The sequence below is a fragment of the Elephantulus edwardii genome, unplaced genomic scaffold (assembly GCF_000299155.1).
Source record: "Elephantulus edwardii isolate Elephantulus edwardi_28Jun2011 unplaced genomic scaffold, EleEdw1.0 scaffold00048, whole genome shotgun sequence".
Lineage (NCBI taxonomy): Eukaryota > Metazoa > Chordata > Mammalia > Macroscelidea > Macroscelididae > Elephantulus > Elephantulus edwardii.
The window spans coordinates 15,644,146-15,667,789 of record NW_006399798.1 but is presented as its reverse complement, the minus strand read 5'-3'; the positions used below and the strand labels follow the sequence as shown (position 1 = coordinate 15,667,789).

Sequence of the window (23,644 nt, the reverse complement as noted above, 5' to 3'; positions counted from 1 at the left end):
CACCTTAGTCTCCAGAGTGACACCATTGCTCTTCAGTCCTTTGGAGAGGTCTCTAACAGCAGACTTTCCCATCTAATGGCCACCAAATCTGCCCCAACTTGTGGTGTCCCTGTGCACAACAGAATGCTGCGTGGTCCTGCAGCATCTCCAGGATTGGTTGTGACTGGAGTACTGGGGTCCTCGCGGATTCAGAGGTAGCTGGCCACATCTTCCTTCCTACTCTATTCTGGAAATTCTGTGACACCTGCTATAGTCAGAGCAAAATGCTCTCATGACAGCAGGATGGCGGCTGCTAGGAAGTACACTGGATGGGACTTGAACCCTGGTCTCCCGCATGGAGAATGGGGATTCTACCACTGGCCCACCACTACTTCTCAGTAGCTAGGAGCTACTAGTTTCTACCTCCTGCCTGTAGCCCCTGATTCTTGAGCTTTATCTTAGAAAGGACAGCCTCTGAGGCATGGAAACATGTCTTTGAGAATGTTTCATTCTGCTGTCACCCGAAAGCCTGTATTTCTTGTAGGTCATCTGCAAAGACCAAGTCAGGCAAAGCTTTGTCTCCTCCTTTCAGTTCAGACTGGATGCATCTGAGCTCTGGGAATTCTGCTGTTCTCTGTTTAATTTTACCATATGACAGGGGTCGGCAAATTTCTTCTGTAAAGGGCCTGGCTGTAAGTATTTCAGGCCATTACAGGCCATGTGTATGGTTTCCGGAATGTTCTCATTCCGCCTTCATAGTGCAAAAGCAGCCCTCGACGAGAGGCAGAGGCATGAAGATGGCCGTCCACCAATAAAATTAGACTCTGGTTAAAGCGAGAGACCTGGTGACACAGTAGACTAAGTGCTGGGCTGCAAAACAAAAGGTTGGTGGTTCAAATCCATCAGCCATCTCTATAGGAGAAAAATGAGGCTGTTTGTTACCATTAAGAGATACGGTCTCGTGGCAAGGAGCTGCAACTACAATCCCAGAGGCGCATAGTTCTAATCCACCAGATGCTCTGCCGGGAAAGGAGGGACAATCTCCTCCTGTACCAGTCAGATCTGATTTGACGGTACACTCACACAAAAATAATAATAACTAAAAAAAACCCTTAAAAAAAAAAAAAGAGATATGGTCTCAGAAACCTGATGACAGGGAAGTTCTTCTTTATATCACCGGGTTGATATAAGTAACCCATGAGGCAGATTTGGTTCAAGTATTTGACTTCTAACTAAAAGGTTAGCGGTTCAAATCCACAACTGTTTCTCCAGGCAGTCGTTTCTGTGAAAATGACACACAGCTGTAGAAACCCTCTGAGCAGTTTCTACTCTGTCCTACCAGGTTGCTGAGAGCTGGAACCGTCAAAAGGGCAGTGGGTTTGTTTTAGGGGTTTATGGATACGACTGAAATTTTAATTCCATCTAATTTTCCTATGTCAGGAAATGTTCTTTCTTCTGGGATTTTTTCCAACCTTTCTGAGCTGAGCTCATACAAAATAAACCAGGGGCTGCAGTTTGCCAACCTGTTATGTCATTAAACAAAAACATACTCGCTTTTAGGAAATCAAATCTTCTAAATTTCCACTGCAATGCTGGCAGCTAGATAGATGATCTGAAAAGGCCAGCCCCTGGACGCGCCCGTTCTTGTCTGAGCTCAGGAGCTAAGCAGGGTCGGGCCTGGTCAGCACTGGACGGGAGACAGCCTGGGAATACCGAGCGCTGGAGGCTTCACACGGTTGTTGTTTAGTTCCACCGAATCAGAACAGACCGACAGCTGACCCTCCGGTGGGTTTTCAGAGGCACTAAATTGCACAGAAGGAGACTGGCCATCCTTCTTCCATGGAGCAGCTGGAGGATTCGAACCACAGGCCTTTAGGATTGCAGTGCAGCTGTTTACCGCTAGACCAGCCTCCTGCTGGGAGGGCTTCCCCCCCCCCCCTTTAAGGCAAGCTTTTTGAATCACCAGCTGCTCTGCGGGAGAAACATGAGCAACTTCTTCCCTTGCAGCCTCTGAAAACCTGCTGGGGGGTCAGCTGTGGGTCGGATTCGACTCGACAGTGACAGCACATAACAGCAGCTTGTGGGCTCTCTGTGTCAACCCCACTCCCTGGGCCCTTTCCTGCTTTTCTCCGGCCCTCTGCTGGGGGCTGGTCTCTCCTGACGGTTTCTTCAAAGCAAGTGAGCTGAAGTGTCCCTCCCGCTTCCAAGCAGCAATCTGCCTTGCTTCTTCTAACACTGGCAGCCTCAGTTAGTACGCTTTTTAAAAGTATAACTTCTTTGTTTATTCTAGTGTTCTAGGATTCTTGCATGTCTTCGTCTTAGGACAAGCAGCTTTGGTGGCATGGTGCATTTCATGGTGTGCTGTTAACCAAAAGGTCAGTGGTTCGAATCCACCTGCTGCTGTGTGGGAGAAAGGTGGGTAGTCACTTCCTTAAAGATTTACAGTCCCCAAAACCTGATGGAGGGCTGTCAGTGAGTCAGAACAGAGTCAAAGGCAGGGGGTCTCCTCTTGGTTTTTGGTTACTCTTAGTGCCGGGCCTGGCAGGTGGGAAACCTTGGGTGTAAATGTTCGGACCATTCAATTGAATTGCTGCCCAGCCTCCAATCAGAGGATGTCACTGAAAGGGAAGAGATGTCCCAAATCGACCAGTGACAGAGGAGTCACAAGTTGTCCCCATCACCTCTGCTTAGTGGAGAAGAATCTGGGTTACAAGCAGTAGCAGTGCGAAGCCTTCTCCAGCTTCCTTTATAGGAATAAGTAGGCTCAGACACCGAGAGGCTGGGGTGCAGATGGAGCCCCAAGAGTGTGCTGTGCCCACAAGCAGAGCCCCAGGGTCCTCACCACTGTCTGGAAGCAGGAGTGGAGCTGTGTCAGGAACGGGGGCTTGTCCAGCAGGGCCAGTACGCGTTTCTCCACCATGGTGCACTCCACGTCGTCATCCTGGATCACCACGTCCTTCTTCAGAATCTTGATCGCGTACAGCTCCTCTGTGCCCTTCCTGTCAGCAAGCATCACCTGCGGACACACCCAGAGCAAACTGAAAGCCGCCCAGCACACAGCTATCCAGTCCTGGGGTGGCAGTGGGGTGGGCAGGGGTGGGGAGGGGAAGGGTCGGGTAGGGTGCCTGTGCAGCCACAGTTCAAGCAAACTTGTCAATGTGAGATGTAAAAATGAGGCGGTCTGGTGGCAGAGGGGATATGTGTTACACTGCTCACCAAGAGGCTGGCAGTTCGAATCTACCAGTTTCCCTGAGGGAGATGGGTGGGCAGCCTCTTCCTGCAAAGATTTACAGCCTTGGAAATCCAGTGAAGGATCACTAGAGTGGGAACTGTGTAAGAGTATGAAAATATTAATACTATTTCAATAATAGGAAAACATTCACGACATTCTGCTTCACGCGGGATCTGTGAAACCAGCACATCACTGCTGATTAAATCCTCCAGCATCATACTCTCTCTACGTCGTCAAGATTCGCACCCTGTGCAGGCCGCTGCCACACAATGGTGCTGTCCTAGCCGGTAAGCAGAACTCCTCACACTGTGTGCTGGAAACGCTCTCGCACGTAAGCTTAGCTTTCAAGCACCACTTCTGAGTGAAGGGAGCTCTAGTGGCCGAGTGGTAAGGAACCGCACTGCCATCTCAAAGATGGGCAGTTCGAATCCACCAGCTTGTCTATGGGAGAAAGATGGGCAATCTACTCCTGTGGTCAGCCGTGAGTCAGTTCCAACTTGAGGGCACACAGCAACAACGACAACAACCACCTGTAAGTGAAATGGAAGAGACTGACTGCTCTTCTCAGCTTCTCACTGGTCAGAAACCAAGACGAAGATAGAACTTGAATCTGTTCTTGGGTTTCTCATGAGATTTGGGGCCAGAGTCACAGATGCAGATGTGGAAGATGTGGCCTTTTCATTATTACATCTGCTGCCTCCATGTAAACCTTCTCAGCTGTGAATATTTTCCATTCAAGCGATGTTTCGGAATGCTCACTCTGCTGTGAACACCATGAAGATGGTGGGGCCCTGAGCTGGCTGGGGCATCCTGGACAGACGTGTTTTTAAATGACATGGAGTGGACAGACATGCAAAACACATGTACAAACATAATGGCTGTTGCTGAAACCTCAGGGAGAAGAAAATAAACCCCAACATTCTCCATGATCGCCCACTCCACTCCCTTCACCCCTCCCTTGGACAAACAGTGGCGTCTCACCTTCCCAAAGCTCCCTTTTCCCAGGACCATGAGGAAGTTGAAGTCCGTGAGCTTCACTCGGTCAAGGTTGTTGGAAGGTTTCCTGTCTTCCAAAGGGCTGATAACTTTGTTCCCCGCGGGGCCAAGCTTGGCTTTCTAAACATCAAGCACAGACATCACAACCAGTCAGGTCATTTTTATCAAGGAGGACGAGAGTGACAGAGAAAAAGGCAAGAGTAACTGAACTTGATCTGCCCTGGAGCACGGAAGTGGGATGGAATTTGGGATGAAGCATCATCACCTGTTCGCATGTCATACTTACCCAAAGGGAGAAGGTGGTCAAGTAGCAAAAAAAATTGCCTTTACTTGCTGGAGAAGGCAATAACTCTTTCTCTAGTTGGTCCAGAATCAGATCTGGGGAACGTGGGCAGGTGGGTTTTAATTCCGGAAGTGGAAGTTTATTTCTCAGGGGAGAAGGGTGCTTGGGGACACACAGCATAGTCAAGGAGATAAATGATGTACTGATGGTTTTCTTATTTGTAGATTTTTCTCATTTAAGATTAATCTGCATAAGAGAAATTTGTGCCCACGCAACAAAAGGGAGAATATTATCCTCTGGAGAGAAGTCGTTTAAGTGGCAAGCCGTGGGGATGATTTATTGCCACTTTGAAAAACACACTAAGAAGAGCAGTGTGTGAGGATGTGTGTGTGTGAAGATTTGAGCTATGAAAAGAAATGGGGAGCTTCCTTCTACCATGAGAATCTGGCTTCACATGAAGTAGCGGCATAAAATAGTTCACATCAATTTGAGCCTCACTGATGACATGTGAGCCGGCACAATGAGGTTTTAGAAACTAGACAGATGTCACTCAAAGATGCTGATGAGAGCCGCCCTTGGTTGTTCTTAGATCAGGGAGTTAAGTGTCACTGGTCACAGACAAAAGAGGAGAGATGGGCTCACCCAGGAGAAGTTAAGAGTGGGTGGAGGGGTCCCACCGCCAGCTTCTGGACTTGGCACGTGAAGCTGGCATTGAGTGGCTGAGGTCAGCTCTGAAAGGGTCAGGGACCACACGAGCTCCCCAGCCCTGCTCTGTGTCGAAGGGCAACACCTCTTGCTTTGGTTAGGTTCTGAGTGAGAGGGTTCACACACCCCGTACCCCTAGTGCAGCAGCCCAGGCCAAGAAGGGCAGCCAGGAGCTCTGGAGAACTTGTCAAGATAGAACTCAAATCAACACTTTTGCGGCGACCGGGGAAATGGAGTCAAAGGTGAGGGGGCCACTGAGCGGCTTGAAGAGAAACAGCAAGGCTGGTCCCAGCTCTTGGAGAAAAAAGAATGTCAACTGTTTTCTCCAGAAGCAGAGAAAGCTTGGGGGGAAGCATCCTTCTTTCTTCTCTGATCAGCAGCACCTCTTCATTCCACGGTCATTGAGTGAACGCCAATTCCCAGGCCCTAGAGCAGGGTGTTAGCTGATGAGGTCACGCCAGCAGTTCTGAGTCCCAGCCTGACTGAGCACGGCTTCCGGCAGAGGCTTTGTGGTCCATCCTAGAGTTCAACGAAGGCACAAATGACAGCAGAGTGTGCTCCCTGTCTGATGCTAAGCTGCTGATGCTTTTCTCTGAAAGTGAGACCTCGTTTACGTAGGGAAACTTCTTACCGCCTGGGCACAGGGATCTTGAAAGCAGAGACACGATAACATGAGAGGAAGACGGGCCGGGCTTATCCCTTCAAGGCTGAGTGAACTGAATGAGGAGGATACCTTTGCTCCACTCTGCAGTGCATGCCGGGAAGTGTGGGGTCCTGGGAACCAGTGGGAACAGCGAGGCTCCAGAGACAAAACCTGGACTGTGACAGTCCAGGGCCACAGACTGCCCTGCCCTCTCTGCGGAGGAGGGGAGGGATTTTAAGAAAAAGACAGGGTGTAGGGTTACAGCCTTAAGTGCAGACCTGTTCCGTCCCCAGGTTCCTGCTCCCTAATGGAAACTGAAAAGAAGACCCAGGAGGCTTGAAATGAGAATGTTTTCTCAACAATGCCACGCTTTTCTGTCCCTCTGAGCTAGAGAAAGAGACCCAGGGAAGATTATTTTATCAGGACCGTCACAGAAACACTTGGAAAGGCGTGGGCTGAGGTGACTAGGGGCCCTGAGGGACGAAGGTGGCGGGAGATGGATTTGCAAGGCAGGGCAGGGTGTGGGCTGGTGTCCCGTGTCTGTGTGAAGGACCTCAGGCCCAATAGGATACACATGACCATTAACAGCATTCTGACCTCCTCCCTGGACAGGTCACCACTACAGTCAATGACGAGAGGAATGTGGGCTGACACAGGATACGGGAACATCACAGTGTTCCAGAAACGACGGGGGCTGTTGCCATGCAGTGCATCTCCTGCCCTTCCTCTCTTACTTCTGTGGAGTCAGAACTGACTCGTGGCTGACCCCCCAGAAGGTTGTTTTATTTTTTATTATTAATTTTAATGAAAGTTTACAGAGACTTAGGGTTTCCAGTTATTCATTGTTGCACTTTTCTCGCTGTCCACCCTCTCTCCTCCAATTCACTCTTCTCCTTGAAAAGTAAAAGAAAAACTCTTTGATTGTTAAGTAATCCCTCCCCCCTAAGTCCACTCCACTGTGCAGCCTTCATTCAGGACTCTCATCATGGCAATAATACCCAATCATATATCCTTTTTAACAGTTCTCGCCCTCATCTGTTTCAATGCAGTGTACATCATTCCTCCCCTCCTTCTCTGTCTTCCCTCAACCCTGATGTCAGTCCCATTTTACAACAGTGGCCCTATGCAATATTTGTCCGCTTGTGACTGAGATATTTCACTCAGCATAATGTCCTCCAGGGTCACCAATTTTGTATAATATTTCATGAGTTCCTTGCTTTTTTTTAATGCTGCGTAGTATTCCGTTGTGTGAATATACCAGAGCTTCTCTATCCATTCGTTAGTTGATGGGCACTTGGGTTGTTTTCAGTTCTTCGCTATTGTGAACAAAGCTGCAATAAACGTGAGTGTGTATCAGAAGGTTTTCAGAGGCTGTAAATCGTACAGGAAGAGGCTGTCCACCTTTCTCTCATGGAGCCACTGGTGGATTTGAACCTCCAGAAAGGTTCTACCTTTGTGTTAGCAATGCAGCTCCCTACGGAATATGCCACCGGAGCTCCCTTTGTTGTTGTTGTTAGGTGTTGAAGAGTCCAGTCTGACTCACAGCACCCCTATAAACAACAACCCCAAACCCTGACCTATCCTGTGCCAGCCTCATCAACTCTGACACACTTGAACTCATTACTTCAGTCTCTGTGTCGATCCACCGGGTCTTCCTCTCCTTCACTGACCAAGTACGATGACCCGCCCCAAGGAACAGCCTCTCCTAACATGTCCAAAGTCTGTGGCATGAAGCTCCACCATCGTTGCCTCTCAGGAGCTCCCCGGCTGCACTTTCTCTACGACACATCTGTTTGTTCTTTCCGCAGTGAACAACGGCTTTCCGGATTTTGTTCTTCAACCTTCATCTAATTATGTTGAAGTAGGTGCTTCAAGCTCTCTTTGCTTCTTCTAATTAATCTTAGGGACAATATAGTCCTTATAATCAGAAAAAAAGGACATCAAGATAAAAGCATTTTTTTTTCCTTTTCTTTCAAGTACTTCTGAATCCAGGGCACAATGTCCCACCCTGATGTGATACGATTGTGGACTCTGGTCTGAAATCAGTGCTGTGGTCCAGGGGAGAATGGACACAGGCACTCGTGGACCCGGGTGGCGGAGCTGGACAGAGCTCAGCCCCACTCCATCCTCCTGCCTTTCAGCTCAGGCAGGTAGTGAGGCCCCTGTGGCCGCGGCCCAGGTGGCTGGCTGGGCAGGAGACCCAGGACCCACAGCCTGGTCAGAGCCAGCCTGAGATAGAGATAGGTCAGGCCTAGTGGTTGCCTTGCTGCCCTCCCTGCCAGCCTGGGTGTCATTTCCCCAGCGTTTCCCAGAGTGCAGGCTTCCAGAGCTGGTCCACACTGCCACCTGCAGGCTTTGCTGCCGCACAACAGGGAATGCTCTCCAAGCTTGAAGAGTCACCAACAGCCGCCAACTCTAGGGTGGAAAATCCTGGGATACAACCATCTCAGGGGTCTGGACCTCACAACTCAGAGGACTGGGAGTGACAGGGGCTGTAAATCCTAGCAACTTAGCCATGGAAGAGTTGGGGGGCCAGAGGGCACCTAACACAGAGGAACCAGAGAACCCACAGGTGTCAACCCAGCTGCAGCCAGGGCTGGGTGGCGCCGAGCTCTGCCCACATCGCCCCACCTTTAACCTGCCTTACCTGCTCCCCCACATGCCCACCCACCTTCGCTATCTGACTCTCCATCCTCTGGTCCCAGAAGTCTACCTGTCATTTCCACAGAGAACCTCTTCCTCTAAGACTTCCTCTTGGATACCCTGTGCCTTTCCTTAGGGGGCTTGGTGGTGCAGTGATTAAAGTGCTTCTCTGTTAACAGAAAGGCTGGTGGTTCGAGCCCACTAGCCCCTCCACAGGAGACAGCTGAAGTCACCTGTCTTAGGAAGATCTGTCCTGACAACTCTACTGTGACCTGCAGCCTTGCCAAAAGTTGGCATCAACTTGATAGCGGTGACAGCTCACATCACAGCTTTTAAATATCTACTGAGGGGTCTAGTTTACTTGTTTCACGGCTCCTTCCATATATACAGCTACTGTTATCGTAAGGTGCCATCGTATCAGCTCCATCTCACAGCGACCTTGTGTGCAGATTAAATCTTGGCGGAAGTGCAACCAGGGTGCTCCTCTGAGGCAAGGATGGTGACGTTGTCAGGATTCCCTGGAAGAAGACACCGTGCTGGGAAAGGTGGAGGGCGAGAGAAAGAGCAGAAGATGCTCAGCAAGACAGATTGACAGAGTGACGGTAAGAACGGGCTCAAGCGTATCAGAGACGGACGGTGCAGGCAAGGTGCAGATCTGTCGTTCACAGGGTCAGTACAAGCCATAGTCGACTTGATGGCACCCAACACAAATGATATCGGAACTCTTAAAATTCACTGGCCACGCTGAGAGAGGGTATGAGGAGCCAGACACACAGGGACTCTCTCACAAGGTCAAGGTGGACCAGCTCCCTGGAGCAGCAAGCCCAGTCCAGACCTTCCAAGGAGTGCCACAGCGTGGCCGTGCTACTAACGTGAAGTCCTGCCTGCCCAGGGCCCAGCAGGGTCTCTGGCTGAGAAGCAGCACAGAGGCCCAGAACTGCCCATTCTTGTTTTCAGCCTGTTTCCTCCACCCCCTCTCTTTGTGACAATGGTTTGTCTGGTAACTGGTCTCCCAGCAGGACAAAGAGACCTGCCCTTTCCGGCTTGCATGTTGCAAGCATGGCTCTCATTGGCAAGAATGTAATTCCGAATTCACCGGTTGTACAAATAAAATCAATATATGCCTAGGGATAAAGATGAAGTCAATAGTGGACTGCAGAGATTTCAGACAACCCGAGAAGGTGTGTGGATAAGCGTGCTGACATCTTTTACTACTGCAATGCAAACACTGCTCTGTGCAGCCGGCTGCTCTGCTGGGGTCTCGGAGCAAACAGAATTCAAGCCATGGTGGCAGAAGCGTGCAATGGCTCCAGAAGACTGGCGATCTGAGCAGAACAGGGGCTGTTAGCTGAAGCAGCTATCAGCCCCTTGGTAATCTTGGCTGGTACGTGTCCAATGCTGAATTCTACCCACTTGTCTCCTGTAAAGATGGCAGACACAGGAGCAGATCCTCACACAGCATCGAGACTGCAGCCCTGCCACCTACCTATGGACCAAGGAGGATATGAGACACTTACTGCAGAAGATCAAGACTACAGCCTTTACTCTGGATCACATCTCAACATCAAGAACACAAAAGTCCTCACTACAGGGCCAACAGTTAACATTCAGGAGAGATGGAGAAAGGACTGAAGCTGTCAATGATTTTTTGTTTGGATCAACAATAAACACCCTTGGTACCAGCAGTCAGGAAACCAGGAGATACACTGCACTGGGTAAGTCTGCTGTCAGGGACCTCTCCAAAGGGCTGAAGAGCAATGATATCAGTTTGAAGACTAAGGTGTGCCTGATTCAGTCTTTTCAATTGTCTGCTACGCATCAGAGAGTTGGGCAATGACTATGGATGACAGAAGAAGAACCGATGCCTTTGAGCTGTGGTGTTGGAGAAGAGTGGTGAATAAACTGTGGACTGCCAAAAGGTCAAACAGATATGTCTTAAAGAAAGAGCATCCAGGGTGGCTCCTTGGAGGCAAAGATGGTGAAGCATCACCTCTCATACTTTGAACATGCAGCAAGGTGAGGCTATTCCTTGGAACTTGGAAAGATGGAGGGTCAGCGAAGGAGAAAAAGACCCCCCCCATGAGATGAATTGACACAGTGACTTCAGCAATGGGCTCCAGCACGTCACAGATGAGGAGGATGGCACAGGATAGGGCAGGGTCAAGTTGAAGGTTCCCAGGGTCACTATGAGTCATACTGGACTCAGGGGCACCTAACAACAATCACCACTAGGTGGAGCACATGCTCAGCTCCAATGATGTAGGTGAGTTCTTGGACGGCAGCAGAGTCTTCTGGCCAAGAGGTCAGCGTTCAAATCCTGAGTTTATCACACTATAATGGTTAGCCGTGAAGAAATTCCTGAACTGCTGTAAGCCTGGGGCCCTTCATCTGTAAGATTAGATTATTCTCATAGCGTTCTTCTCACCAGCCTCTTGAGAGGAACAGAAATGATGGTGTTTGACAAAGTGACTGGAACCGAGTATCAGTGATGGAGACCCCAAACCCAATCTCTTGCTGCTGAACAGATTCTAACTCCTGAGACCCTCCATCGGGTGTCTGAGGCTATAAATCATAACAGGAAGAGATGGTCTCATTTTTCTTCCACAGAGTGGATGGTGGATTCGAACTGTTGAACTTTCAGTTAGCAGCCCAATATATCATGCACAACCACCTCAGGGCTCCTGGTCAATGCGTAGTGCCTGTATTACCATTTCCATTTATTCCTGAGTTCCTAGTAGTGCCCAGAGAGAGAATTCCTGCTTGGGACACATGGGTCCTGATGCCTGATTGCAGGGTATTTATTTCATTCACAAATACCTTTATGTCCATCTTACCCCAGACCTGAGATCAATAAGCAGCAGTCTCTCTCTGGAAAAACGGCAATGCAAATGCCCTGTGGTCATTAGCCCTGGGGCCAGCAGCGCCAGCATCTCCCAGGAACTTGTCTGGAACTTGGACTCTTGCGCTGTGCCCCACCCCATGCCTACTGAACACGTGCACTGAAGTCTGCGAACTGCTGGTCTTAGCTTGTATGTTTCCCCAAACTTCCCTTCGGATTCAGTGGTCCTAAAGGTCCTTCTGAAGTTCAACATTCTTCAATTATGACATGAAACCAACTAACCTTTACCGTGTGTTCCTTCCTTCTCACCTATTTTGTGACTCTGCCTGCCAGAGCACTGTAGCAAACAGAAAACGTGGCTTAGATTAATGCGTTTATCAAGGACGCCTACAGCACGTAGAGGCGTGGACTTGGAAACGCAAGGTCCTTTCTGCTTCTAAGATGCTGAAGGCAGACAGGTCAACAACGACCAGCCATAAGAACAAGTAAATAATTGCAGATTTTGATGATTTAATTTTGTTTTTAAATTGATGAAAATATGCTGTATTCAGGGCTTAGTGGAACAACTGTGGCAAAACCAGAATCCAGGGGGTGTTTCAGCGCTTCACCATAGACTGGGTGTGGATACCAGATCCCAACAGGCTACATGTAACAAAGGAACACAGGGCACCACTTAACCTACTAGGCAGCTACGTGGACCGCTGCAGTGTTGGTGGACTGATTCTCCCAGAAAAAACAAACCCTGATCAACTGAACAAACACGGGGCAATCAGGAAGACGGCTCCAAGGACTTGTGTGTCCTGTGTATATGTGCTGTGTGTACCACTGAGTAGAAACCACCTCATAGCTGACCCTCCAGGGGGTATTCAGAGGAGAAGCCTGCCCATCTTTCTCCTGCAGAGCAGCTGGTGGATTCGAACACTGTGCCTTTGGCTTGGCAGTGCAACTCCTTACCACTGACCCACCAGAGTTCCCTAAGTACGTCTGGCAAGCAATAACCCAGGACTTCATCTACCTTTGACTCGGTAGCTGGCCAACGGGGCAGAATGGTGCCACTTAATGCACCTCACAGCCTCCTGGCAGCACAGCTGCAGTGAATAAAATGCCCGCTGCCCCTGCTTGCTGAAACTGAGGAGGACCTCATGCACTTGCTGCAGAGGGTCAAGGACTGCAGCCTTCAGTATGGACTGAGGCTTAATGTCAAGAAGACAAAGATTCTCACCACTGGACCAATTGGTAGCATCAGGATGGATGGTGAAGAGATTGAGATTGTTCACAGCTTCAGTTTGCTCGGCTCCACGGTCAACACTCTTGGCACCAGCAGCCAGGAAATTAAAAAAATGTATTGCAATGGGAAAGAGTGCTGTTAGGGACCTCTCTAAAGTACTCAAGAGCAACAGTATCTCTCTGGAGACTAAGGTGTGCCTGATAGAGGCCATGGTCTTTGCAATCACTTGTTATGCATCAGAGAGTTGGACAATGACTAGGGAGGATAGAAGGAGAATTGACGCCTTTGAGCTGTGGTGCTGGAGAAGAGTATTGAATGTACCATGGACTGGCAAGAAAACAAACAGATTCATCCTGGAGAGGATTAAACCAAGCAACTCTTTGGAGGCAAGGATTCTGGGGCTTCATCTGACATACTTTGGACATGTTGTAAGGAGAGACAGGTCCTTGGAGAGGGACACCATGCTTGGGAGGGAGAAGGGACGGCGCAGGAGGGGAAGACCCTCTATGAGGTGGATTGATTCAGTGACTGGGGTAATTGGGATGGGTGTATCAGAGACAGTGAGATTGGGACAGGATAGAGCACGGTTTAGGGCTGTTGTACACAGGGTCGCAAACGACTCGACGGCACATAACAACAACAACAGCTCCCTGGTTAATGATTTTTCATCTTCTGGCGCACAAGAAGCGCCAGAAGTGCCCACGGCCCACTGCACTTTCTGCTTCTCAGATTGTCTTGGGGCTCTTCCCATCTCTCCCCACCACCGTGCAAATGACGCTTCCTCTCATCTCCACTCAAACGACGCTTCCACAGGGAACGGCTCCGTGACCCAGTGCAGCAGCTCGGCTCTTTCCTGCGGCTAGTACTTCTGCATGCTTTTCTCACGGCCTTACTATGAGCTCTTTCTCTGTTTTCTACGAGAGTCAAGACGAGACTGTTTAGTTTGCTGACACTGGGCCACTGCCTAGAACACCACTTGGGCACAGGGTTCTCCGCTACTTTCAGAATAAATGCATGAACAGGTGCATGAGGATGGGAGGAGGGCAATTACTTTTACTATGTTGTTTACCACAGAGTGAGAACGGACCCAGAGCTGCCCCTCCAGCGGGTGTTCAGAGACAGTTAATCGCATGGGAGGAGACTGCCCATCCTTGTCCCCCAGAGCAGCTGGTGGACTCAAACCCTGTGCCTTAGGGATTGCAGCGCAGCTTCTTGCCCTAGGCCACCAGAGCTCCCCACTTTTTACCATAAAATTTTAAAAACTTTAAAAAATCATTTACTATCAAAATTTTAAAAGAGCAGAGTGAATGCTTTTAAATAATTTCTATAATAACGTGTCCTCTTGTTATAAAAATAGTACAGCTGCATTTTAGACATTTAAAATGGAAAATATTTAGATTGTATCCCCCAGAGATAACCACAGCTAGCATATGTGGATGTCAGACTCCCACCTGCCTCTGGGTGTGCAAAGTCCTGAGTCCTATTTGATACAAACAGAACTAGATTATCTGCAACCTTCTTTCCCCCTCAATGTGCTGTGAATGTCTTTCCATAATGACTGCAGCAATGGGCACGAGTGTGTCAGAGATGAGGGTGGCGCAGGACAGGACAGGGTTCAGATCTGCTGTTCACAAGGTCGCTATGAGCTGTACTCGGCTGTCTGGCATCTAACAACCACCACCATCACATGATTTCGGTGTTAGGTACTGGTGAGTGAGCTCCAAGTCATACTAAGAAGAAGAATCAATGACTTTGAGTTGTGGTGCTGGAGAAGAGTCATGAACTGCCAAGAAAACAAAACAGGTCTGTCTTGGAGAGGGTGAAACCAAGTCTCTCCTTGGAGGCTCGGATTTTGAAGCTCTGTCTCACATACTTCGGGCACGCGGCCAGGAGCGACTGATCCCTGGAAAAGGACATCATGCTCAGAAGGGTGGAGGGTCAGCGCAGGAGAGGAAGATCTAGGATGAGATGGATGGATAGAGTAACTGGGGGATTTGGGACTAAGTGTGTTGGAGTCAGTGAGACTGGCTCAGGGCAGGGCAGACTTTGGAGCTACTGTACCCGGGGTCACAATGAGTCACAGGCAACTTAATGGTGCATCATCAACACCACCACCACCAGGTCTCTGTGTCCAACAGAACGAGCCACTGCCCAGGTCCGCGCTGTCCTCACAATCTCCGCTGTGCGTACACTCACTGCTGCCCCGGTGTCAGCCCATCTCATTGAGGGTCTTCCCTTTCCCACTAAACCTCTACTTCACCAAGCATGATGTCCATCTCTAGCAACCTGCCCCCCCCCCACACCACCCCCCGACAACGTATCTAAAGTACAGGAGACAAAGTCTCTCCATTTTTGTTTCTAAGATGCATTCCGTCTGTACTATTCCCAAGTCAGATTAGTTTGTTCTTCCGGCAGTCCATGGTACACTCGGTACTCTTCACCAACAGCACAATCAAGGGCACGGATTCTTCTTGGGCTAGGTGACTTTATCCGGCTTCATCGTATCCCTTTGGTATAGTCCATATGGAGCTGTGCCGTTAACCAAGAGGTGGCAGCTCATTGGCGGTTCGAATCCACCAGGGACTCTGGTAGGCCCTCTCTTCTCACAGGATTCACAGTGTCTGAAATCCTGCTCGAGAGTCAGTCCCCACTCGATGGCAATCGTTTGAGTTTTGAGTATCACATACCTCTCTACGTCTCTGCTCTATCTAACTACTCCTCTATTGCTATGAGTCGTCTACGACTCGGCGGTACTTAACAAATAACAACATAGAGAGAGCTCAGTTGGCCTGGTGGACAGAAAGTGATGCTCCCACAGCAAAGGTGGGTGATTTTAATCTGCGGCCCTCAGGCCTGGTTGTGAGTGTTTTTGGTCAAACATTCTTCTAGGGGGTATAGCACTGGTCTGTTCATTTGCTGTACAGAGGTAACTCGTGGTTGCTATGATGGTGAACACTGTGACACTGATGTGCCAAATGCGATAATGGTTCCCCATGGTGGACAGTGTTTAGGGGAGCTCTTCGATTAAAACAAGCTTGGAAACAGAAGTGGCATCCACTTCTAAAATAGCTTGCCTCCGAAAACCCTGTGAACTTGGAGAAATGATGAAAGTTACACAAGGATCCAAGTCTTTCGTTAATAGGCTTGTTATGAGTCATCTACGACTCGATGGCACTTAACAACAACAACAACAACTACTTTTGGGCACCTAGGTTCCTCTCAGTTTCCACGCTTTGGTCCAGAGAGGTTAACTCCGCCTCCTGTGACTGCTGGGTCAGGCCTGCTGGCAGGAGACAAGGCAGCCACTCCTTGCTCCATCCCCCCTTCAGATGGGCCCAGGGCTACGCCTCACAAGGGCATTACCCTTGCTGAGGTCTTCGGACTTGAATGAATTTGAAGACGATCTAATTGAGGTCCTTTTGTCAGCAGGTTCAAATCCTCAAGTCGTTCCATGGGAGAAAGACAGGTCATCACCTCCCGTCGTGACTTACAGCCTTGAAAAGCCAGTTTAAAGGGTCATATGAATTGGAACTGACTGGATAGCAGCGAGGTTGAGAGTGTTATAGCTGAAGGATCTTTGGTGGCTCAGTGGTTAAGTTCTCAACTACTCACCAAAAGGTTGGCAGTTCGAGTCTATCAGCTGCTCTGCTGGACAAAGATGAGGCTATTTCTTGGAGGTTTTGTTTAAGATTACAACCTTTGATGCCCTCCGGGGCAAAACAGATGGACAACAACTTAAAAAAAAAAAAGTTACAGCGGAGGGAGATGGAAGGCAGATGAACCAAGTGATGTTTCTAGAATACATTTTCTTCCCTGGGCCCCGAAGCCAGGCTGTCATTGCTTGAATCCAGTTCCCGACCTCCTAGACCATGGGGCTGGCAAACTTCTATAAAGGGCCAGACAGTATTTTCACCTTTGCTAGTCACATGCTGTTTTGGCTGTGACCACTCTACTCTGTCGTTACAAGAAAACCACAGTTCTGATATTTCTCACTGGAAAGCGGATCTTGGAGACAGAGGAGACATGGAAGAAGCAGAAAGCTTATATATACTACTAGTAGAAGATCGGGGTCATGGGCTTCCCAAAGCTGCCTCCCCAAGGGGACGGTCTGAGGGGTGCTTGGAGGCTGGGTCAGGGCCACGGCAAGGAGCACATGCTTGATCAGCACTTTTAGGAGGGAAAGGCGGGGTTTTCTTAGGAGACAAGAGACTATACCAGTCAGCGGGCACACACAGCTGGGCCGCAAGGTGCCACCTTGCTGGTCAGGTGCCTGGTCACAGAATATACTCTTTCAAGAGGGTTACCCTCTAGAAAGTCACTTAACGGTCACTCACATGGCACCTGAGAGCTCTCCAAATGAAAACAAGAAAACCAGCCAAAAATCACACAACCAACTCAGAGTTCCAGGGCCCCGGCTGCTCAGACAGGTTCCCAGGCCTTGCCGCCTGCACTGGCTGACGCCGGTCTCCTTGAAATGACTTTTTCAGGGGAAAATACTTGGATTCAGCACAGCATGCAAAGAGGAAAACCAAATGGGACGCTACGGAAGCCTGGAATTCAGAGAAAACCCGGCAGTAATTACAAGTTTAAAAAGTTTCCTGTCCTGTTCACTGAAAACGCTCATCTTTGAGACAAGGTCAGATGGCCTCGCTATTAAGATACCAGAAAGGGAGCAACTCTCCACTATCGACTGCAGAGTGGGGGGCGACCGTCAGCATCAGAGAAGGATTTCAGATTAATTGGGGTCTTCTTCAAAATCGTCCCTCCCGGCTAACAGGAGTAACGGCTCTGGCCTGTTAGTCTCTTCCCAACGTCCTTCTAGACAAAAAGGACACATCTCCCTGTAAGACTATTATTAAAGAAATGTTCATTTCCTATTACTTTTCTTACCTACTGTGATCCCACAAAAGCCACAGAGAGAGAATGAGATGGGCCACACGCCGCAAGTTCCAGACAAAGGAAACCTACAGCAGCTTGGGTTCGGCCCTCCAGCTGGACTTTGTTAACCTCTACCCCAGATCATAATGATCCCTGGTGGCACAGTGCTGAAAGCATTCGGCTGGTAACCAGAAAGTCCCTGACTGGTTCTTAGCCGTGCCTCCCTCCTTGAACGAAAGGCGCGGCTGTCTGGTCCTGTGCCAATTTATAGCTTTGGAAACGCTGTGGGCTGTTTTCCTGTCCTGCAGGGTCACTATGGGTGAGAACTGACTCGACGGCAGTGAGTTTGGGTCCTAGATCACGCTGGTTTTCAGCCATCCCTATCCACGTTCAGATGTAAGGAAAGCATTGACATCTTGCTAGCCCACCAGAGCAGTGACAGTTAGGAACCTCAGCGGGCACTTGAGTCAGAGGGTTCTAAGTCTCTTCCAGGGTGCTGTGGAATGCTGCACAGCACAGGGAAACCCAGGACTTTGCAGCCAGCAGCTTGGAGACTGAAGTGCTTGTTCAGCAGAGAAAGTTCTCAGGGAAAACACATGAAGTCACTGTCATCAAGAGACATACTTCTGTGCACACCCCCATTATGCATCTGCCAGTGAACTCACAGGAGGCCACGGCTGCCATGGTAACTGCGCCTTTCCTCCATCCAAGGAGAAAGGGGGTAAATGGATGATTCTAGTGCATCATTGCACAGTGGGGGCCCTGTGCATACCACGGAGGGTGTGCTTGTGTGCTGCTTTATTTACAGCCTATCTATTTATTCCTCCACCGCTCAGGTTTCATTTGATGACTGTCACCTTTTTGTCACCTGTTGTCATCACATCTATACTGACTCATACAAACCCTACAGAAGTAGAGCCCCTCACAGGGTTTTGCAGGCCGTCATCTTCATAGAGGGACTCTGGTGCCTTAGTGGTAAAGAGGTGCACTGCCAACCCCAAGGGATGCAGTGTGAATTCACCAGAGTCTCTGCAAGAGAGAGAGAGATGGCCAGTCTTCTCCCGTGAGATTTACAACTTCTGAGCACTCACTGGGGGGGGGGGTCAGCTATGAGTCGGTTTTGACTTGACAGTACACAACATCAACAACAACGACAACAATAACAATAATAACAGCGACATCTCCGTAGAAGCCTTTCTCCTGCAGAAGGTTTGGGGGTGTTCGAACCACCAACCTTCCAGTCTTTTAGCCAACAGGTGGACGCTTAACCACTGTGCCACCAGGGCTCCTTAATGCTTCTGTTTTGCCGGCTGGTTCAGAATCATTGAGAGGAGGTGGCTGTGGGCAGGTGTTGTTAACTCTGACATGTAACAATCCTACGTACCAACAATCGAGCCCCTATGTGATTCTGCACCACACTCACAACTCGCCCACTGCTGCAGTCACTGCAACAGTCCATTGAGTGTCTTCCTCTCTACAGCTGACCTTCCAGATTTCCAAATGGCCTTTTTCCGGACATACACACACACACACACACACACACACACACACACACACACACACACGTTCTTATTCTGCTTCTCTCTCATTGCTGTCGAGTCAGAACTGGCTCACAGCTGACCCTCCATCAATTTCGGGGAGGCTGTAAATTGTACAGAAAACAGCTCATCTTTCTCCCTTGGGGCCACTGGTGGGTTCGAACTGCCAGAGAGACACAGCGTCAGTGTTAGCAGTGCAACTCCCAGTAGATTAGGCCGCCAGAGCTCTCCTTTCCCACGGCTGTAGTATCCTTATCTCACCTTCTAAACAGGTCCTGAGAAGGCTGCTACCCCTTCACCTCGGTTCTCCTCATTGCTATGAGCCCAGACTTTCTTGTGCATCCTGGGACTTCAAACCTACCCTTCCTGAGGTTTTCTATTCACAACACACTGTTTCTCTCCCACCAGGGAGCTCACAGTGCACCCTCATCTGACATTTACCCTCGAAGAAGCCCTAATGTGAGCAGTCAAGGCCCTGGGATGTAGCCATCAGAACATTTTTTACATTTGTTAATTTTTGGAAGCCCTTGAAATAGGCTCAGGTTAGAGCAGGGTTCAGAGCTGTTGTACATAGGGTTGCTATGAGTCAGAGTCGACTCGACGGCACATAACAACAACATCATACCCTTTTCCTGTTAAGAACGCCCGCTGTGGGATTAACACTGCACTGTCTTCCTGAGTCCGCTGTGGCTGAGTCAGGGGCCACACGAACTCAGCCTTTCTAGCAATACTACTTAGAGAGGGGGAGTTCTCTGTGGCCAAGAAAGCAGAATAGATACAAAGCGGGCTGGGCCCTGTGCAAGCAAGAACAGAGCAAATGACAGAGCAAACCCAGACTGAAAGAAGCCCCTGCTGTCTTATCTTTCCGACACTCTGATGAGACCCTAAAAACACCAAGCAACTGGGAGCAAAGATTGCTGATCCTATCTTCATGTGCATTAAAAGCAGAGCAGCGGCGTAGCGCAAGGCCACTGCTGTCTGCGGCCTGTGATTTGCCGGGAAAAGTGTACATCTGCAAGTCTTTACTGCCCCCTTGCGGTAATAATTTTTTGTGTGTGTGCGATAGCCTTTTGACTGGACTGCAGAAATAAGCCAAAAGTTCAAGTGTCCAGCCTGTAATAATGAAGTTCTAATAAATGCAGCAAAATGATACAGACAGGACAGCAAAGTGTGCCTTCTGAGCTTTCTCTTTATGGAGATTTATCCCGGTATTATATTATGTGAGAGCTTCTCCTCTGCACAATCCCAGGGGAACTGTAGGACAAGTACTGTCTATACCGACGGCAGAAGTGTTTTAGGATCTTCTGGGATAGTTATTTCTAGAAAGCAAGCAGCATAACGATAAAACACGGACAATTTCAATCTCTTGGCGTCTCCTGAATCTCTCCCCAAATGCTCAACGAAGTGCAGCCTCTGCAAAGCAGAGATATAAGAAGAGGTCAGGGAGCTCAGGTGGCCTAGTGGTAAGATGCTGCACTGCAATCCCAGAAGTACATGGTTCAAATCCACCAGATGCTCTGCTGGAGAAGGAGGGGGCAATCTCCTTCTGTACCAGTCAGATTTGATTTGATGGTACACGTAAAATTAATACAATAAATTTTTTTTTTAAAAAAGAAGAGGTCAGAGCAGGAGGGAGGAGGGAGGAGGGAGGTGGGAGAAGGAGCCAGTGAGGGCTGCAAAGCACCTGGGGTTGTCACAGAAGGTCCTACTGTGTCTGTCTTAAAAAGAGGGACAAAGAACAATCTAGAAAGTAATAAGAAAGAAGACAGTCACCAAAAGCAAATCCATCTAGTTGATTCTAATTCATCCAATTCATCTCAATGCAACTCAACAAACTCAACTCAATGCAACACAACAAACTCAACACAACACAACTCAATGCAACTCAACTCAATTCAACTTCACTTAACTCAATGCAACTCAACTTAACTCATTGCTGTCAAGTTGGAATTAACTCAGAGCTGAATCATACAGGATGAGATTGTCCATCTTTCTCCCCTGGAGCAGCTGGTGGATTCAAACTATGCTCCTCTGGGGTGACAGCACCTGCTAGACCACCTTCTGAGTCATCCAAAGGGGTATGTATGTATGTATGTATGTATGTATGTATGTATTCAAAAAGATGACACGACTGAAAATTCAGTTTGAGCCAAAGAAGCTCATGATAGCAGCTCCTGTTAACTATGAAGAAGCCGACTCCTAATGGGTGATGAAGTCCAGATTCCTGTGGAGAGTTCCAGAATATTCCATGGCTGTGCAGCTGCTGCAAAGCAGGTAGGTGGGCAAGGCACTGGGCACCTGGAAAGGGAGGCCTGGAAGGAAATGCATCCTAAGGAGGTGAAAACAAAGGAATGCTCACAGGCCACAAATGCCATAGACACTGCTCTGTGACTCCATTTAAATTGTCTTAAAAATGTCTCTAATTGACAGAAGGAAGCATTTCAAAAGCAGGGAAGCCTGCCATTAAATTTAGTACAGCAGTTCCATAATTGCTGATTTCAGCCTCCCTTCACCGACCATTTTTAAATCACATCAGTTTTTTAAAATGAGGAAGCTAATTATGGCGTCGCTAGACACCTGCTCCCAGCACTGGCATCAGCCGCTCAGTTCCGGGCTGCTCCCGGGCCCTCCTTGGCAATCATCCTGGGATTCAGGATGGTTAAGAATACGGAATTTGGGGTCTGAAGCTGAATGCGATTTAAGGTATCACTAACTTCTCCGAAGCCTCAGTTACTGCATCTGCAGCATGGGGCTAAAGCTCCTTATCACATCATCCCACAGGCAGCACCCTCTTCATGTGGAGACTGGTACGTGACTGGAGCTCAACAGCTGGCGGCTGCCATTCTGAACAGTCTTGCCATTGCCCCTGGCTACTGCCAACTCAGTGTCAGATCCTCAGGTAGAGGAGGCAGCAGGTGAGGAGTAAGGAGCCCTGGTGGCAGAATGGTCAAGCTGGCATGTGCTCACCATAAGGTTGGTGGTTCGAACCCACCTAGAAGCCCTGAGGTGGAAAGATCTGGTGGGTTGCCCTTGTAAACACTAGGGAACCCAACGGGGTGGTGATGTGATGTCCTATGGCGTCACTGTGAGCCAGTAGCAATCCAAGGACACCTCTAAACAAAAACAGATAAAGAGGTGTGTGAGGGGGCTTTTCAAAGACAGCAGGGACTTCCCAGCTTCCCTCAGGGAGCATAGATGTCTGAGCCTTTGGGTGGAGCAGCCCCCAGGTTTGGCTTATAAGAGCTGGTCCCCAGGGGAAGATGGGACCTTTGGGGAGCTTTGGGGGAGGGAGCAGAGGGTAAGAGGTGGGGTGGGGGATTTCCCTGTTTCCATCTGGTAGAAACTAAGGTTTGGGGAGAGGGGCTGTAGGTGGAGATGGGTGGAGTTGTCTATGGGGGAGGACAGGGGAGTCCCAGGGCTTAGGCACTGCTGAGGTCAGGCACAGGGCCACTTTTCCTTTCTTTCCAGAGAGAACACCCAGCACGCTGGCCCCTTAAGTCTAGTAGCTTTGGAGACTGTGGGAGGCTATGGTGTGGACCCACATTGTCATGAAAGAAAACAGGAAGACCTACATTCTCACCAAAGGAAGCAGTAGAGAGGCTAAAAGCCTGAAAGTGGAGTCAAGGGCAGAGAGTCTCAAATTAGAACGACACACAGACAGATGACTTGAAGGGCCTCTTGGACATGACACGTGGTCTTTGGAAGTAATGGGATCCTGTGTATGCAGAATGAGAAGAGCCAGTGACAATCACATTACACCCACTCACCCACTCCTCACTTATCCACACCGGTTCCCAAGACCAGGTCATTTTTGCAAAAATAGAGGGTGACCACATCAGCACCAAAAATGGAAGATGACTACATCGTTACATAACCGCCACATTACATCATCTGTCAAACAGAGAGAGTCAGGGCCCAGCCAGGCTGACTGACAACTGTAACAGTCACAGCCAGCACTACCCTCCCTCACTCCTCCACATTTATTCCAAATAATGATAATGTGAAAAACAGAAGACTTCTTACTATTTCCATAGTCGTGGAATGTTAGAAAAGACATGGTTGATAAATAAGGATAATACTATTAACAGCAGCGGCGTTGCAATCCTAAGGATGTGTGGGTCAAGATCAACAGCTGCTCCATAGGAGAAAGATGGGCAATCTCTTCCCGTGTGATTAACTGTGCTGTGCTCTCCCAAAGCAGGGCCTGCAACTGGCTCACAGAGTGTGATACTTGGTGTGCTTAACTGAAGAGGGCTTTTGAGGAAGCAGGGACATTGGGAAGACTCCACCACTCACAATGGCCAGGGGTGGGGACGTGTCAGGTGCTGCACTTTGAGGTGGTTTGTCAGGGGTGGTCCACTTGGCCTTTTTACACCTATGAGTTTAAGCCCCTGAGTAACCCTATGGCCTTGGGATTTCCATTACCCTCATTTTATAGATGGAGAAATCCAGGTCAGAGAGGCCAGTGGGGTTCGAAGGCAGGCAGTCTGGTGCTTAATAAACACCACGAGGTACCCTTTCAAGGGCAAAGCAGACAGTGGTGCCTAGCAGGTAGGGGGGAGACAGAGCCTACAGGTGGGGTGAATTCATCCCTGAAGTGGCAGGAGCCACAGCTGAAAGAACTAGAGAGATGAAGGCACCCCCAAATCCTTCCTCCTCATTCTTTCTTTTGTCCACATT

General features: G+C 49.2%; 1 protein-coding gene across 1 annotated transcript in view; it reads right to left on the bottom strand.

Moving 5' to 3' along the window:
• Window positions 1-23,644, bottom strand: part of PRKCA (protein kinase C, alpha) — a 289,399-nt gene that overhangs the window by 58,892 nt on the left and 206,863 nt on the right. Inside the window, exons 7-8 of the mRNA XM_006886263.1 lie at window positions 4,193-4,327; window positions 2,822-2,995 (exon numbers count right to left, since the gene is read on the bottom strand). Of these exons, the coding sequence (XP_006886325.1) occupies window positions 2,822-2,995; window positions 4,193-4,327 (309 nt within the window). The remainder of the gene's footprint in view (window positions 1-2,821; window positions 2,996-4,192; window positions 4,328-23,644) is intronic.